At 42.5% G+C, this 19,145-nt stretch overlaps 1 protein-coding gene and 1 pseudogene across 1 annotated transcript; both read right to left on the bottom strand.

Annotated features, from left to right (window-relative positions):
* Positions 1–671: 671 nt before the first annotated feature.
* On the bottom strand, positions 672–2,548 carry LOC109147383. Its single transcript, XM_019295039.1, has 2 exons — positions 2,386–2,548; positions 672–1,294 (listed from the first exon to the last, which is right to left on the bottom strand). Exons 1-2 carry the CDS (start codon positions 2,546–2,548, stop codon positions 672–674), a joined length of 786 nt encoding a protein of 261 aa, XP_019150584.1.
* Positions 2,549–8,225: 5,677 nt separating this feature from the next.
* LOC109147382 lies at positions 8,226–17,934 on the bottom strand (annotated as a pseudogene).
* Between the last annotated feature and the right edge of the window lie 1,211 nt (positions 17,935–19,145).

Genomic DNA, 19,145 nt, shown 5'->3' with positions numbered 1-19,145 from the left:
CCTGGCACGAGCTGCAGCAGCACATTCCACAAACAAATGATAAGCACTCTCGGGCACACTCCTGCACATATGACACATCAAACCGCAGTGAATATTCTTTGTTCCTAGGGCATCATTAGTAGGCAGAAAAGAAGAAGCCAATTGCCAGCTAAAGTGCTTAACCTTCGGTGGCACCTGCAAATTCCATATCTGAGTCCACAACCGCACATCATCCATCATACCCTTCAACCGTTTATAACACGATTTAACAGAATACTCGCCCCTCGTTTCCCAGAACCAGTACCACGAATCCCTTGGCCTCCGTTTCGAAATTGGGATATTCAGAATCAAGCTGGCATCTCGGGCATTGAAAATGGCCCGTATTCGATCCACATCCCATCCTGCATTTTGAGCATCAAACAAAGAAGATACCGGTGAGTTAAAAATCCCTTCATCTACTAGCGTAGTGACAAAAGGCTCATCCTCAGATGGCAACCATGCATGCTTACCAATCACCGTGTCCTGGCCATTCCCAATACTCCGCCTACACCCATCCCGTACCACTCGCTGGACCTCGAGCAAACCCCGCCAAATAAAGGATGGGTTACTCCCCTCCATTGCTTCATCATAAGAAGAATTTGGGTAATACCGGGCTTTATAAACCCGTGCCACCATTGAGTTCGGCCTCGTTATCAACCCCCATGCTTGTTTCCCCAGAGTGCCAAATTAGTTTCATGCAAAGAACGGAAACCCATCCCCCCTACTGCTTTCGGAGCTGTTAACCCTTGCCATGATCTCCACCGTATCCCCTTACCATTTCCCATAGTTCCTGTCCACCAGTACTCATTCATAATAGTCTCTATATCCCTACATGTCCCTCGTGGCAATAGGAAAACCATCATTGCATAGCTTGGCATCGCCTGGATGACATTCTTAAGAAGCACCTCCCTTCCAGCCCTTGACAAGAACCTTGCATTCCAAGACCTCACCTTGGCTAGGATCTTATACTTCAGGAAACCCAGAATCTGTTTTTTCCTCCGTCCTACTATCGATGGGAGCCCTAGATACTTTCCTGCCGTATCCCCCTCCACCCCCCCCAATATTTGAGTGACCATAGTCCGCTGGGCAGGCTTCATATTACTCGAAAAATACACCACAGACTTATCATAATTAATCATTTGTCCTGATGCTCTCGAATATTTGTCCAACACGTATTTCATACCAACAGTCTCGCCTTCATTTGCCCGAAGAAACAGAAAACAATCATCTGCAAACAGCAGATGAGAGATCGGTGGTGCTCCCCAGTGATATGAACCTAGTCCAAGGTTCAAATAAAGATGGAATATTGTCCCAAGAATGCTCTCAAAATTAAAGATAGAGATGGATCAAAATACCTTAAACCTCACGAGAAAACCTTTGTCTCGAATCCTCAAAGACTTAGAAGAATCCCATGTAGCTTCAAGTACCTCGATGTTGCAATCTTCAATCAACTAGAGTCGGATCTAGTTTCCTTCGATTCAAGAACGAGTCCACGAACCTAAATCTAAGGTTGAAGAAAGGAAGATTGATTCGAGTCCACGAATCAATTTGCTAGCCGAGTCCACGACTAGCCACTAATTGAGTCCACAATTAGCCACAAGGTTTCTTACACAAGTGTAAAGAAAAACGTAAGAATTTTATTGAATTAAAGCCTCCTTCAAACTGATATGGATGTGCCCTATTTATAGGTATAGGACAGCATTGTAATCTAAATACAATGGGAAAAAGAGTCCTAAATCTAATCTAGAAAACAAATAAATAGAGTTTTATTTAGAAAATGATTTAAGGAATCCTTTCTAAATACAACTAGTGTTTTCTCTTTTATGCCAAACAATTTAAATTAATGATGACCAAAAATAATACGGCTGATTCGTGCCTAATTTAATCACCAAAATCAGCACTTAAACAATTCTAAAAAGTCTTGAAATCTTCTTCATCTTTTGCAAATGGGCTTGACTTAGATTTCCACCATCTTTGAATATCACCAATGAGGAGTTGTCTTAATCGTTTGGACTTGGGCCATGTGATTGGCCCAATTGATACTCTTGATGGATCTTCATTATGTTGGGCCGCATCATCCTCACTTTCTTGAAAATGATTCGACCTCGAATCTTGTAAGCATTGTCTTCGATCCATGATATCACTTGAAATGGGCCACTATAATACTTTCCTCTATCGAATGGAATTATTATTGGGCCTTCTTGTTTCTTCCACCAATGATTCTTTAAGGATGTAGTTATGGGCCTTGTGATGAGCCCACTATAGACCCTTATTGGATTCCATGTGTACTGGTTCTTATTACTCGGGCAACACAGATGCCATGTAGCTTGCCCACACCCATAAACCTGTCTATCATAACACTCAAACCTTCCACCACCAACAGGAACAGATAAGGTGACAAAGGGTCACCTTGACGCAACCCCCTTCCTGGCAAGATAGGCCCCAATTGTCGCTGCTCATACAAAATATGATACCTTACAGTTCTGAAAGACTCCATCAAAATAACCACCCACCTCTTCTCAAATCCCATCTTAAGCATCACAGCCTCGAGAAAACCCCACTCCACCCGGTCATACGCCTTACTCATCCACCTTTAGGGCCACCACCCCTTCCTTCCCCTGAGTCTTCCGTCGCAGATAGTGGTGCGCCTCGTATGCCAACATTATGTTGTCCGTTATAAGGCGACCCGGCACAAAATCACTCTGCGCATGTGAAATAATCCCCTCCAGAAACGGTTTCAGCCGATTTGCACAAACTTTAGCTGCTATCTTATACACTACATTACACAGTGCTATGGGCCGCAAATCCTTCATAGACTCCGGTGTTGGCTTCTTTGGGACCAGAACCACATAAGTATCATTCGCCTTCTCTGGTAAAGTAGTATCACGTAGGAACTCACTACAGAAGCCGGTTACCGATTCCCCCACGATGTCCCAGTAATGTTGAAAAAAACCCGGGCCTAAATCATCCGGCCCTGGATATTTATCCGAGTGCATTTGAAAGACTGCCTTTCTCACCTCCTCCATACTCACATGCCGCAGCAACTGGGCATTCTGCTGTGCATTTATCTTAGGCTGAATGGCATCAATTACTTCAGTCATGCCACCTTGTTCAGACCCAAACAATTTAGTAAAATACTCCTGCATCACATTCCCAACCCCTTCCTCAGACTGTATCCAATTCCCTTCGTCATCCTTCAACTTCCTTATTCTATTCCGCCTCCTCCTAGCTTTCACTGAGTTGTGAAAAAATTTACTATTCAAATCCCCATCCTTATACCAATGCTCCTTCGCTCTCTGTTTCCAGTAAAGGTGCTGCTGATTTAATAAGTGAAGCATTTCCCGTTCTACATTAGCATAAGCAATTAGCCCATCACGATCACTACGTGGCTTTAGGATCTCCAGCTCCCGTCTACACTTATCAATGCGCCGTTGGAAGTCCCTATTATAGGTCCTCCCCCAACGCCATAAATCCTTGCCACATGACTCAATCCGGTCCAACACCTCAAGTCCCACCGTACGGCCCCAACTTTGAGCCACTATCTCCCTATACCTCTCCTCCCGCAACCATACATTATCAAACAAAAACCTCCTCCGCCGCGCAGCATGCACCACAGCAACCGGTACAAGCAGCAAAGGCATATGATCACTATACGGGCATGCTAATGACATAGCCGACGCACCCTCAAACATTGTCAGCCAACTATCCGTGACCAGAATCCTGTCTAACTTCTCCTCCACCATATTACTCGTTCCTTTATGCCGATTCCATGTGAACTGATAGCCCTCAAACGGGAAATTCTGCAACCCACTATCTGCAATCGCTTCACAAAAGCCATTAATTTACCACGGGGGCTGCGGGGCTCGTCCCCGTTTCTCAGCTTCGCTCATGAGATCGTTAAAATCTCCCATTACAGCCCAGGGCATAGTACTCATCCCTGCCAACTGCCGTAACAACTGCCAGGATTCTCGGCGCCTCGTTCTTTGGGAGAAACCGTAAAACCCCGTATATCGCCACTCTGGGTTACCCACATCCAAACACACAGTTGTATCAATATAATTAGCACAAAAACCTGTTACCTGGAGATCCACCGAGCTCGTCCATAACAATGCAAGGCCCCCACTATGCCCATCCGCATCAACCACGAACACACTATCATAACCCAACTGGACACGCACCCCCTCCATCCTATGCTTGTCCACAAATGTCTCCATCAAGAAAATCACTCTCGGCCGCTTCGCGCGAACTATGTCCGCGAGTACCTGAACTGCCGTAGGGTTGCCAAGCCCCCGACAATTCCATTCTATGATACTCATAATCCTCGGCGGGCTTGCGACGCAAATCCCTCCTCCAGGCCATTTTTTGACACACCGTCATCCGCTTCCACCTCAAATCGTGATCCCCCATCAGTTTCTCTCTGCTCATCAACCCTCTTCCTCTTAGCTACTGAAATTGCCACCTCGGTCTCATCTACTGCAGACTGCAGAGACTCCCCCGCCACCATTCCATGAGCCAACCACACCCTCCGGTCTTCAACAAGCTCAGGCGCAACCCAGCGCTGCCCCGCCGTGGGAACAGCTCGCCTCGCTCCTGCCCGCAGCCCCACCCCATACGGCTTTTCAGCATTTAAATCTGCCTCAAGAGCAATCCTTGGGCAGACCCTATCACCTTACCCTATTATCCCACAAAGAAAACAAAAAGTCGGCAGCCTTTCATACCTGAAGTCCACAAACACCCCCCCGCCATTATCCTTCTTCATCTTCAACTGCTTCTTCAAGGGTTTAGTAATGTCAAGAGCCACCCGAACACGGTAATATGTTCTCATTGAACCCCCAAAATTCTTTTCATCTGTAGCTATCAAAGTACCCAGGAACGAACCTATGTCGAAGCCACTGCACTCGATCGTAGGCCAGCCGGCAGTGCATGTATCTGGACCCAGAACTCTATTTGATTAAGAACAATTGTCTCCGGGTCTTCATCAAGTTCGACCTTCTTCAACACCAGCAAGCTTTGCTCGTACGTCCATGGACCATCCCTCAAAACCCTAGCCAAATCCGTCTCATGATAAAACTGAATAAGGAAGCGTTGAGGCTGTAACTGGAGCATTGTAACTCCCATCGCAGGCTGCCAAACTGACGCCATTGTATCTTGAAAGAAAAGGAATTTAACCTGCTTGTTGGTAACTAACCTTCCCACCGCATAATAGCTTGCACCCTGGGCTTCCCCTCCTACTGGAACATTAGGTACCCGCGTCGTTATGTCCTCATCGTCGACGTCTGCCAAGGTTAAATTCGCACACAGGTCTGTGATATCCCCTCCTCCGTCCGCTGCCATCTGCTAAACACCGCTACCGGAACCCTCCAAAGGTCGCTATCGGAACCCTAAAAAAGTAGGGTTTGGAAAACTCGCGAAAACGTGGCGAGAGAGAAACTCAAAATGTATTTATTTATTTATTATTAGTGGGAGTTTGGAAAGATTAACCCAAAATGTATTAATCTTGATTTATTAATAACTCAATTTTTATTTATGTATATGTGTATAATGGTTAATTTTAGAAGACCAAGGTTATTAACAAGTTTAACTGATAAGCATAATTCTCATGTGGTGGGCGAGACTTAGACTAATGAAGTTTCTAATCAACAACTCTCCGGAATAATTGATACATCGCACCTAGAGTACAAGAACATGTTATTGGTTGCACAGGTGATGTGATTTTTTTAAAAATCTTTTGAGTTAAAATTTAATCTTCTTTTTATATAATATTGTATACTTATATATATATATATATATATATATATATATATATATATATATATATATATATATATATATATATATATATATATAAGTTTACTGTAGGAAACGATTCAACGAAAATATTAAAAAACGTGGTCGAGGGCGAACAATTAATACAGGACTTGACAAGAAAAAAGCTAGAGGCAAAGAAATATGTATTCTATTTCCTTCAACATACCATAAGGTTTGTGGTAAAGATGCTAGTTTGTTCAAAGCTGAAGTGACTATGTGCATTCGACAATTTGCACCACTTCGAGTCTCTAGTTGGAAAGAGATTCCTAATGAGGATGTCAATACAATGTGGATATTTTTAAAGGTAAGACTGAAACTTTGAATAATTTCAATATTATATTAGGTTTGGAATACATTTAGAATTACCTTTTTTAAAAATAAAAAAAAAAACAAGTTAGAATTACTTGATCATCATATTAATAAATTTATATTTTTTATATTACTCAATTATTAATATTTATCATAATTGCAGAATAAACTTCAAGAAGAGGGAGAGAAGAATAAAGAAAAGATTTCAGCTGCACCTCTACCACTTGTTGAACATTTTGATTTGGTATTAAAAAGAAAGTCAAGCTATGCACGTGATTTAGTTCTTAAGGGGATAACTTCAAAAGTCCAAGAGAAGAATCTTCTTCAACCAGGCCAGAAGTAGAAGATTCAAAGAAGCGTGAAAAGAATTTAGAAGAAGAAGTTGTAAAATTTAAAGAAATCGCACAAGCAGCTTTAGAGAAACAAGCTGCTGAAATCAAGCAAATTTTTGCTCGCTTAGCAAGCAATCAAGGGATTCAAAATATGCTAAGCAATGCATCTCCACCAACTACCTCAAGTGACGAATAATCAAGACATCTTATTTTAAAACATTTTTATTTGAATTCAGTTATATTTCTTACAAAGTATATTTGTTAGACATCGATGTCTATATATATATATATATATATATATATATATATATATATATTAATTTCATGACTAACATTTGTTGAATGAATTATTTTATTCTAAATAATAATTAAATTAAAATATTTAATTATGACAAGATTTGAAATAAATAATTTTATTTTTGTGCACTTGGCTAGTATTATTTGGAAAAAGAATTGTGACCAAGTAATGCTCACTTATAAAAACATTAAGATTGATAATAGTTACAATATTTCAACTTATTTTTGTGACACAAATTTCGCTACTAATTTTCATTATTTTAGTGACAAATACGTTGCCATTATTTTCAAAGATATCAGTGACGAAGATGATGGTTACAAGAAATTGGATTGTTGTGCGACTTTAGTTACCACTAATGATTGTTTTAGAGTTAACTTCTTTTGTCACAAATGCATACAACACTTGTTACCATGATTGTTGTCACAAGAAAGTAATTATTGATACCACTTTTTGGTCACTGATAATCGTTTTTACGTCAAGAACAATTCTCACAAATATGTGCAACTATTGTGACTAAAGTGTTGTCACCACTAGTACAAAATTGCAGATAGGCAACCATTGTAAAAGACAATAGGCAACCATTGTACAATGGTTGCCTATGAGAGGCTCACGTAAAGTCATGGACTTTACGCGACCATTTTGAAATGGTCGCGCATTGTTAGTAATACGCGACCATTCTTGACAAAGAATGGTCGCGTATTGTATTTATTTATTATTATTTTTTTTTTTAATTCGAAGGTAAAACGCGACCATTTTGAAGCTAGAAATGGTGGCGTTTTCCTTTTTTATTATTTTAATAATTAGTCATCCGCGACCATTTTTGGCTAGGAATGGTTGCGGATGACTTTTTTTTTAATATTTAATTTTTTTTTGAAAGGTTTAGTATTTAATTTATTTTAATTAAAAACACTAATTTTTTTTTTTTATAATTCCTGTACCTGTTACAGCTTAAAATCCATATCAACAGTACTCCACAATACAATTTATCTATCATCAAATTAAACACTAATACTTTTAACACAATGCAAATACTATCATCAAAACACAATAATATTTAAAATCCTCATACTTTAATACAATAATATCATCAAAACATATGAATTTTGTCTACAAGAGGTAAACCTGCCAAAAAATATATTTTCTTGAGCATTGGAAAAGAACTAATAGCAGAAACGAGCTCGCCTACATACACGTCTTCGCTGGAGTACTGGCAGTACTTGGCCCAAATAGTAATCCGGTTCTGACTTCCTTGGAACACGCATTGTATACGGGGGTTTCTCCATTGATGTCATGACCTTCTCCGGGACTCTTTTGACAGGTAACAAATGCATACAAACTTCAAGTTACCAAGTAAGACAGCCAAAACAGAAACGATCAAAGTATTTCAAGTGTAATAGTACACGATTGTTCTATTAATTGAAAAAAAAAAAAACTATTCTTTGATCACACACTATAGCAAAAACTAATTAACCCAAAAGGATGGAAATAGGCATACCTTTGATGGAATCAACGAAGAGAATAAAAGGGTCCACCTCATCAATGGGTGACTGCAGCTCTTCGTCGTCACTGAAATCATCATCAGACGAGTCATCCTCGTCATCAATGGCGCGGAAAGCACTCTCCTGAAAACCACAAAGTTTCAGCATGTAGAGATGATGTTGATTTCATAAAGGCAATGAATAGAAAACAAGCAGGAACAAGATGCTTATATGGGTATGATACAATTCGTCTCTTAATTCTGTTACCTGTGCTGCCAACTTTTGGAGCTTTAGGTTGTCAGCTTCATCTCCGTCCTCATCATCATCCGCCATGTCTCTATCAGACTCGTCATCGTCACTTTGAAACCCATCTATCTCGATCTCATCTTCATCTTCATCTGCCTTTGCAGCTTCTGAAGATATACAAGGTAGAAAATGATATCAAACATTAAGAGAATATACCATCTAAAGTGCAAATAGAAAAACCAGTATAGGAAAAACATGGTTACTTACCAGCAAGTTGATCCTTGTATGCAACAAGGAGATCAAGAATAGCCTTAAAAATGCCCTCTAAGGCTGCTGCTGGCATTTGATCAGCAGGAAGACTGAGCAATGAGGTCAAGCCCAAGCAGCAAACCTTCTTCTCATGCTCCCTGCAATACCAACATGGCAAGAATTAGAAACCCATCATTTTTCTTATGCCTTTTACATCTCTCCACAAGAACTACAAGACCAACATATAGCTACCTTTTAAAATTAGCCCGAGCTCCACTTTTTTTAGTTTGTTGTAGCATATGGAACCAAAGATTGAAGATCTCTGTAGCAACACCAAGCTTTTGCAGTATGCTCAGCGTAAATGAAGGGTTATAGTAAAGAGCATCAGCAATCTGTCAATAAGAAACAAACTCAGAAGTTATTTCACAGGAAAAGAAGGCCAGAAACCATGTTTTATAGACTGGGAAAGGGAAACAAATGAATATGTATAAACAGAGAAATATTTAAGTATCTTACCACTTGGATCAGGAGGCACTTCAAGTATGGTGTTTCACTTTGATGCAGACGTTCTATTGAGATTCTGAGATATGGCTCAACCCAGTGATCGACCTGTCCTTTACAGTTCTAGAATAGAACTTCAATGAGCTTAGGCGCAGACTCAATGTCACTATCTTCTAAGTGTTTGTCAGCCATGACCTGCAAAGAAAAGAAAGAATAAATAAATCCATATTAGAAATACACTTCACTTGCCAATCGTCAGCAGCAGATTAAAGAAAAGGGTACATTTCTAATAGAGGCATTAGCTTACAGTTGAGATCATGTTCCAAAGGCTTTGCTGGTAGTCTGGTTCCTTGCAAGTAAGGAAATGTTCAGTGCTCCTCGATATATAGTTGTCCAATGGAACCAATATGTCTGCAAAATAAAATGAAGTGTTTAATACATGTTAAATGCATGCATGGGGTGAAGTCCTCTAGGACATATTAGTAAAGTTACCACAAACCATCAAATATAAAACAGGAGAAAAAAATACAATTAATCAAAATAATAATTAGAGCAGAGCTCTTAACAAACTTACTTGGGAAATAATCAATAGCCCAGTCTGCAAGGGCCTCCATCATTAATGGCCAGAGACTCCAAATGTTCATTGATATTTTTGGCGAGTAAAATGTCATATAAGAAACAATCTCCAGAACCTCTTCATAGACATCTACAGAAGTATAGATTGACTAAAATCAGGACTTTAATTAAAATCAAAGAGGGAGGAAATGCTCAAACATTTTGACAGAGAAAAAAGAGAGAGGAAATGCTCAAGGAAGCAAATTGTACCTTGTCCGTCAGACGTAAGCATCCTACGCATGATAGGGAAAAGTGTTGGCTCAATCTGTTCAAAAAGATGTGGAAGCCGACTCACTGACTCAAGGATTGTGCTTATGGCACGCAAACAACCAACTGCAGCTAAGGCACCAGGGTCATCAGCTTCATCATCAGCTTCCGCGGTGTTTATACATTTCCAAAATGCAGCAGCCTATAACAGCAACTATATTAGGGTACTGTAACACCCCAGATTTTCAAGACATTTAAAACTTATAAAATAAAGGTATTATCTCATTAAATCCCAAAACATAATACAAGTGTACGGGGTGCTATGCCACACCTGAGCTGGAGAACCCAGGTGCACAGCCTAACTAACTAATATCCTCAATAATGTAAATGCATAATATGGCACGCAGGCCGAAAGGGGACTAACTACTTCTACGTTCCGAGTACTAGCGCTCTCCAGTGACTTATTCTTCTGTGCCTGAAAGCCAAATATATCTGTTCAGCGAGAGATGCTGGTAACCCACTCCAACGCGTTGAAATACAATACATATAGAGATATATATAGATATACGAAAACCATTTTGAGCATGAAGATATATCCTACGAACTCTAGCTTTAAAACCGGGAACGACTCGACAGATAAGGCCAGACACAAGCAACAGTTATAACGAGCATATGCAGTTCACAACAGATAAGGCAAAGCATAACAATGATCATAACCCAACATGAACAATCCCCAATATAAATCCCATAGTCACATCCCCCAAGACACTCGTAATCACAACTCGTCCATGTCACAACACATAACACACTTTGTTGGCGCCACAGGACCAATCGCATGCCCATACATGAGGGTTAGCGCATATAGCTCTGACACGGCCCCGCAGCACCCTGCCCCGTATCGCAACACGGAGGGGTCGATCGCAACCGACCGATGAACCGCAACTCATAAGAATGTGTAATCTGACTGTAGCCAGGAATTCCCATCTGACTACAGCCAGCCTCCGAACCGCAGCTCGGGAAAATGTCATCTGATTGCAGCCAGGAATTCCCATCTGACTACAACCAGCTTCTGGACCGCAGCCCAGGATACCGTCATCCGACTGCAGCCAGGAATTCCCATCTGACTGTAGCCGGCTTCTGAACCGCAGCTCAGGAATAGCCAATTCAATCGCAACCGAATTGGGGCAACACGCACACATAACACATAGCAAGCACATACAACCCACATTACACGTTGGGAAGGGGAATAAACGTATAAATAAACCTATGCGTGAACCATCACCAACTAAGAATAGTCCTAAGGGGGTTCATACTTCTTCCACCTAGGTAACCGGGATACCAATTCAACTAGCATGCAATATAATCGACTCATAGACCTGCGAACGGTACCCGAAATACCAAACTAGACATAGGCACGACAAACGGGGTCCGTTGGGACACCACGGGGATCGGGGAAACATCAAACGGGGAAGCCGGGTTCCCGAGGGGGGAAAGATTCCAGCGGGTAGCCGATGGGTGGGGGTCCACCCGCCGGCTGTCACTGTTCCGGGCAGCGGGTGCCCGGCGGGCAGCTGCCCGCCCGCCGGCTGCCCGCTGCCGGAGCTGCCCGAAATTGCCGCGGGTAGGTGGCGGGTCCCCTACCCCCACCTACCCCCCACTGACTCTTTTCATCACTTTTCGCCCCGGGAACCGTTGTGGAACCCGAAACCATGCTTAGACTCTTTACAACGCAATTACGACCACACGTAGACAATTTAACGGATCAAATACGAGAAACGAACGACACATATCCTATCATGCTTTTCTAAACATAATCAACTCCCAAACATGCGATTTCCCACCCGATAATCCAAGAATCAAAGCATACGGTACAACCTAGGGTTCTAATCACTTTTATATCAACAAGAATACGATTCGTCTTCTAATTGCAAGATTCGGTAGGAACAACACATAATCATCAAGGATAGCAATTAATCATCATGAACATCATAATCATTAAGAACAACACATAATCATCAAGAATCCCAATTAATCATCAAGAACATCACAATTATCAAGAAACTCCCAATATCAAGATTATCAAGATTATCAAGATTCCCCATGGAATCATTATATCAACATCAACAGTAATCATAGTAATTCGCCATTCACAATTATATGGGGAAAACCCTAAGGGGAAATCATAGCTATGAAAATAGGTTTTGTTGAGACATGGGTTACCTCTTAGCCTTAATTAATTCCTTGGCTATGAAGGATCTTTCTTTAAGCTTCCTTGCTTTCTTGATTTCTCCTAAGGGGATTCTTGGAGCTCTTTTTGGGGTGGTGGGGCGTCTAGGCGTGTGGGCGGGAGTTCTAGGTGCTCCCTAAGTTCCCTATTTATAGATCCAAGGGTTTATTTAGAGTTTATTCCTATTGGGTTTAGGGGTTGGGTTTACATAATTGGGCCCATGGGCTATGGTGGCCTTTTTCCCTAATTAACCATTATAATTTATTCTTTCTCCTGGGTTTTTAATTTAATTAATTAATTAATCAGTTGGTTTTAGGATTCGTAACACGGGGTGTTACACTCTCCCCCCCTTAGCAGGAAGCTTCGTCCCCGAAGCTTGGCCCTGGGTGACAAAAAGAAAGGGAAGTTTTCCCTTAGTTACCTGAAGTGAACAGCTCGGGGTACCGCTCCTTCATTGTGTCCTTAAGTTCCCATGTGGCTTCCTCGGTCCCGTGGTTGGTCCAGAGAACCTTCACCATTTCCACGACTCGGTTCCGGGTATTTCTTGTTTTGGTGTCCAGGATTCTTACGGGTTTCTCTTCGTATACTAGTGACTCGTCGAGGTCCACGGTCTCGTGTTGGAGTACGTGGCTTGGATCGTGTATGTTTTTCTTTAGCTGAGATACGTGGAACACGTTGTGTACTTGTTCTAGCTCGACGGGTAAGGCGAGACGGTAGGCCAAGTCTCCGATTCTCTCCACGATTTCGTACGGGCCGATGAACCGGGGGCTGAGTTTTCCTTTTCTCCCGAACCTCATTACCCCTCGTGTGGGCGAGATCCTTAGCCAGATCTTGTCCCCGAGGCTGAATTCGGCTTGCTTCCTTTTTAGGTCGGCGTACGACTTCTGGCGGTCTTGGGCGGCCTTCATCCTTTCCTGGATGTGTTTGACCTTAGCTATGGTGTCTTGTAGGTAATGGGGGCCCAGTGTTGCCGGGTTGACCATATCTTCCCAGCATAATGGGGTTCTACATCTCTGTCCATACAGTGCTTCATATGGTGCAATGCGAATGCTCGCGTGGTAACTGTTGTTGTACGAGAACTCGATGAGGTCTAGGTGTTCTTCCCACGTCCCTCGGAAGTCGAGCGCGCAGGCTCTTAGCATGTCTTCGAGGGTTTGGATGGTTCTTTCGGTTTGTCCGTCTGTGGTGGGGTGAAAGGCTGTGCTTAGCTTTAGTTGCGTCCCCAACGCCGCTTGTAGTGATTTCCAGAATTGCGAGAGGAACCTGGAATCTCGGTCGGACACAATGTTCCGGAGAACTCCGTGGTATTTCACTACCCGGTTTACGTAAGCTTGGGCTAGTTGCGTCATCGTCCATGTTTCTTTCATGGCAATGAACCGCGCTGTCTTGGTGAGTCGATCCACTATGACCCAGATTTTATCCTTACCGGTTTTTGTTGGGGGTAGCCCTCCGACGAAGTCCATGGATATGGAATCCCATTTTCCTTGTGGTATTTCAAGGGGTTGTACGAGTCCCTTGGGTTTGCATCGTTCGGCTTTTACCCTTTGGCAATTCAGGCACTTGGCCACAAAGTCTGCGACTTCCTTCTTCATATTCGGCCACCAAAATGATTTCTTTACGTCTTGGTATAATTTGTCACCGCCTGGGTGGACGGAGTAAGGGGAGTTGTGTCCTTCCTCCAAGATCTGCTGTTTCAAGTGGGGGTGCGTTGAGGGTACACACCACCTCCCTTTGTAGCGGAGGCTGCCGTCTGGGTGTGCTTTGAAGGGGCCTTCTTTCTCTCGAGTCAGGTCGCGGCGGATTTTATCTAGTTCCGGGTCCTGTTGTTGTCCTGATTTGATTTCCTCGAAGAGGGTGGGCACGGCCTGTGTGTTGAGTAGATAGGCATTGGGGCGAGTTTGTCCCTGCTCTATTATTTCCAAGTGTAGCCTTTGGAAGTCCCTGTACAGATGGTCCGGTAGGACCCACGTGGCATTAAGGGAATGATTTGTCTTTCGGCTTAGGGCATCCGCCACCACGTTGGCTTTTCCCTCGTGGTATTGAATGTCTAGGTCGTAGTCCTTTATGAGTTCCAGCCATCTTCGTTGTCTCATGTTTAGGTCCTTTTGAGTAAAAATGTATTTCAGGCTCTTATGGTCGGTGTAGATCTTGCATTGTACTCCATACAGGTAGTGCCTCCAAATTTTCAGTGCGAATACGATAGCGGCTAGCTCGAGGTCATGGGTGGGGTAATTTTCTTCGTGGGTTTTGAGTTGCCTGGATGCGTAAGCTATTACCTTGCCATTTTGCATTAGTACGCATCCTAACCCCTTCTTGGATGCGTCGCTGTAGACTTCAAACCCTTCCGATCTGGAGGGTATGGCTAGCACGGGTGCAATGGTTAGTTTATCCTTTAGTGCTTGGAAGGCCGAGATGCAGCCGTTGTCCCAACGGAAGGGGGTTTCCTTTTTCATGAGCTTAATGAGGGGTTGGGCTATCTTGGTGAAGTCGGGTACGAATCTCCTGTAGTAGCCCGCTAGACCTAAGAAGCTTCGGACTTCCGAGAGTGAGTTCGGCGTGGTCCATTCTTTAACGGCGCGAACCTTAGCGTGGTCCACCATAATCCCTTCCTTGGTTATCACGTGGCCCAAGAAGGCTACGCTGTCTTGCCAGAATTCGCACTTGGAGAATTTAGCGTAGAGTTGGTTCTCCCTGAGGGTTTGCAGAGATATGCGTAGGTGCTTCTCATGTTCTTCTTTATTTCGGGAGTAGACTAGGATGTCGTCAATGAACACGATGACGAAGTCATCCAGGTGAGGTCGGAATACTCGGTTCATGAGGTCCATGAATATGGCAGGCGCGTTAGTGAGGCCGAAAGGCATTACGGTAAACTCGTAGTGGCCGTAACGTGTCCGGAAGGCCGTTTTCTGGATGTCCGGTTTGGCCACTTGGATCTGGTGATACCCGGACCTTAGGTCGATCTTCGAGAATACCCTTGCCCCTTTGAGTTGGTCAAATAAGTCATCTATTCGGGGAAAGGATTCCTAATATTAGAGAGGGATAAAGTGAGGGGAGGTTATGTGTAGGTTTCACAATCTCACCGCGCGTCCTAAGATTCCTGAGTCCTATGTTCCTAAATACCTAGAGTTCAAGCTTAATGTCCTAAAGTCCGGTCTTAAGAGTCTTTCCTAAGGTCAAACTTAGGCTCTGATACCAACTGTAACACCCCAGATTTTCAAGACATTTAAAACTTATAAAATAAAGGTATTATCTCATTAAATCCCAAAACATAATACAAGTGTACGGGGTGCTATGCCACACCTGAGCTGGAGAACCCAGGTGCACAGCCTAACTAACTAATATCCTCAATAATGTAAATGCATAATATGGCACGCAGGCCGAAAGGGGACTAACTACTTCTACGTTCCGAGTACTAGCGCTCTCCAGTGACTTATTCTTCTGTGCCTGAAAGCCAAATATATCTGTTCAGCGAGAGATGCTGGTAACCCACTCCAACGCGTTGAAATACAATACATATAGAGATATATATAGATATACGAAAACCATTTTGAGCATGAAGATATATCCTACGAACTCTAGCTTTAAAACCGGGAACGACTCGACAGATAAGGCCAGACACAAGCAACAGTTATAACGAGCATATGCAGTTCACAACAGATAAGGCAAAGCATAACAATGATCATAACCCAACATGAACAATCCCCAATATAAATCCCATAGTCACATCCCCCAAGACACTCGTAATCACAACTCGTCCATGTCACAACACATAACACACTTTGTTGGCGCCACAGGACCAATCGCATGCCCATACATGAGGGTTAGCGCATATAGCTCTGACACGGCCCCGCAGCACCCTGCCCCGTATCGCAACACGGAGGGGTCGATCGCAACCGACCGATGAACCGCAACTCATAAGAATGTGTAATCTGACTGTAGCCAGGAATTCCCATCTGACTACAGCCAGCCTCCGAACCGCAGCTCGGGAAAATGTCATCTGATTGCAGCCAGGAATTCCCATCTGACTACAACCAGCTTCTGGACCGCAGCCCAGGATACCGTCATCCGACTGCAGCCAGGAATTCCCATCTGACTGTAGCCGGCTTCTGAACCGCAGCTCAGGAATAGCCAATTCAATCGCAACCGAATTGGGGCAACACGCACACATAACACATAGCAAGCACATACAACCCACATTACACGTTGGGAAGGGGAATAAACGTATAAATAAACCTATGCGTGAACCATCACCAACTAAGAATAGTCCTAAGGGGGTTCATACTTCTTCCACCTAGGTAACCGGGATACCAATTCAACTAGCATGCAATATAATCGACTCATAGACCTGCGAACGGTACCCGAAATACCAAACTAGACATAGGCACGACAAACGGGGTCCGTTGGGACACCACGGGGATCGGGGAAACATCAAACGGGGAAGCCGGGTTCCCGAGGGGGGAAAGATTCCAGCGGGTAGCCGATGGGTGGGGGTCCACCCGCCGGCTGTCACTGTTCCGGGCAGCGGGTGCCCGGCGGGCAGCTGCCCGCCCGCCGGCTGCCCGCTGCCGGAGCTGCCCGAAATTGCCGCGGGTAGGTGGCGGGTCCCCTACCCCCACCTACCCCCCACTGACTCTTTTCATCACTTTTCGCCCCGGGAACCGTTGTGGAACCCGAAACCATGCTTAGACTCTTTACAACGCAATTACGACCACACGTAGACAATTTAACGGATCAAATACGAGAAACGAACGACACATATCCTATCATGCTTTTCTAAACATAATCAACTCCCAAACATGCGATTTCCCACCCGATAATCCAAGAATCAAAGCATATGGTACAACCTTGGGTTCTAATCACTTTTATATCAACAAGAATACGATTCGTCTTCTAATTGCAAGATTCGGTAGGAACAACACATAATCATCAAGGATAGCAATTAATCATCATGAACATCATAATCATTAAGAACAACACATAATCATCAAGAATCCCAATTAATCATCAAGAACATCACAATTATCAAGAAACTCCCAATATCAAGATTATCAAGATTCCCCATGGAATCATTATATCAACATCAACAGTAATCATAGTAATTCGCCATTCACAATTATACGGGGAAAACCCTAAGGGGAAATCATAGCTATGAAAATAGGTTTTGTTGAGACATGGGTTACCTCTTAGCCTTAATTAATTCCTTGGCTATGAAGGATCTTTCTTTAAGCTTCCTTGCTTTCTTGATTTCTCCTAAGGGGATTCTTGGAGCTCTTTTTGGGGTGGTGGGGCGTCTAGGCGTGTGGGCGGGGGTTCTAGGTGCTCCCTAAGTTCCCTATTTATAGATCCAAGGGTTTATTTAGAGTTTATTCCTATTGGGTTTAGGGGTTGGGTTTACATAATTGGGCCCATGGGCTATGGTGGCCTTTTTCCCTAATTAACCATTATAATTTATTCTTTCTCTTGGGTTATTAATTTAATTAATTAATTAATCAGTTGGTTTTAGGATTCGTAACACGGGGTGTTACAGGTACAAATGGCATATCTGAATTGCATAAAACTGCACTATGAATTATCTCTCACCAGATTCTGGCATAATCCAAGAGCATAAGGAGCCATCTCCTCGCCAAACTTACTCCAGTTCTTTGTTGGTTGAGACCTCCACTAGTTGCAATAAGTAAATAGCCAGTTGATGATTGCTCACTAACAGCAGCTACAATAAATAATGTTATAAACAATTTTTTCTTTCTTTCGTTTTTCTTGCCAAAAGGTAAACTAATAGTGGCAAACTTTTATGTATTGAGATAAACAAGAATAAAGATCCTACATCCACGAGAGCGAAGCTGTTCTTTTATTAATTGTAATGGTAGACCATCAGGGTTACAAACATCATATTTATATGCATAAGAGTCATACACAACATTATGACCTTGCATTATCTAGTGAAATATGCTCTTGAAGTCCCCAAAAACAAAGTGTTCAGCTACAAAGAGATGGAAATGGACAAATGGTGCAAAAAAAAAAAAAAAAAAAAAAAAAAAAAAAAAAAAAAAAACTAAAAGGAAAAACAATGATTGAGTCATCACATAATGCAAAATTGCAAATATGGCTAACTTACGAGCAAAGTCATGGCTTCTTTCACTGCATCCATAGTAGCAATCCAAGTATTTCGATTTCCAAATATCAATTGATGCAGTAGTGGTCCTCATATCCTACATGATATCAACAGAAGAAGATGGTTTATAGTTTCAGGCCAAACAACATGTTCCCAGGTTGGTATATATAAAACTGAGCTTCCAAGGCAGAGAATATATAACACCCTTTCAAGAGAAGATTATACATAAAACTTTGTAGTAAAAGTAAATTGATACAAGCCATATAATAGTTGTATTATATTGAAATTAAGCTAATAGTAGATAATACCATTATCATTTCCCTAGGCCTGGAGGGGAACCCAACATGTGTCAGTATTGAAGTGAGGAGCTTTAGGTTAGTATTGCATTTATCTTTAGTTGAATTTACTCCAGCATTTGCTTTTGCATACTATTTAAAGCTTTCTAGCAAGTCAAAATCACTGCGAATGTAGTAAATTATTGCAAAACTTACCCAAAAGAGCATCAAGCGATATCATATTTGCAACTGGATTGTCTGCAACCATGACCGAAAAGGCTGAGACCATATCTGCAGCTGTGCTTGACCTCTGTGTGGCAGCTAGCAAAGTATCATATCCATCTTGCAATTTATAAGTTAAAGATGGATTACCTTGAATTAACAAAGCAGCATTTCCATCTCTTGGATTTAAGCATTTATCTACAATGAGAAAAGAAGCCCCATTTGGTGGTGACTACATAATGAATTCA

The sequence above is a fragment of the Ipomoea nil genome, unplaced genomic scaffold (genome assembly GCF_001879475.1).
Source record: "Ipomoea nil cultivar Tokyo-kokei standard unplaced genomic scaffold, Asagao_1.1 scaffold1993, whole genome shotgun sequence".
NCBI classification, from domain to species: Eukaryota; Viridiplantae; Streptophyta; class Magnoliopsida; order Solanales; family Convolvulaceae; genus Ipomoea; species Ipomoea nil.
This window is presented reverse-complemented; position numbering and strand designations above follow the sequence as displayed.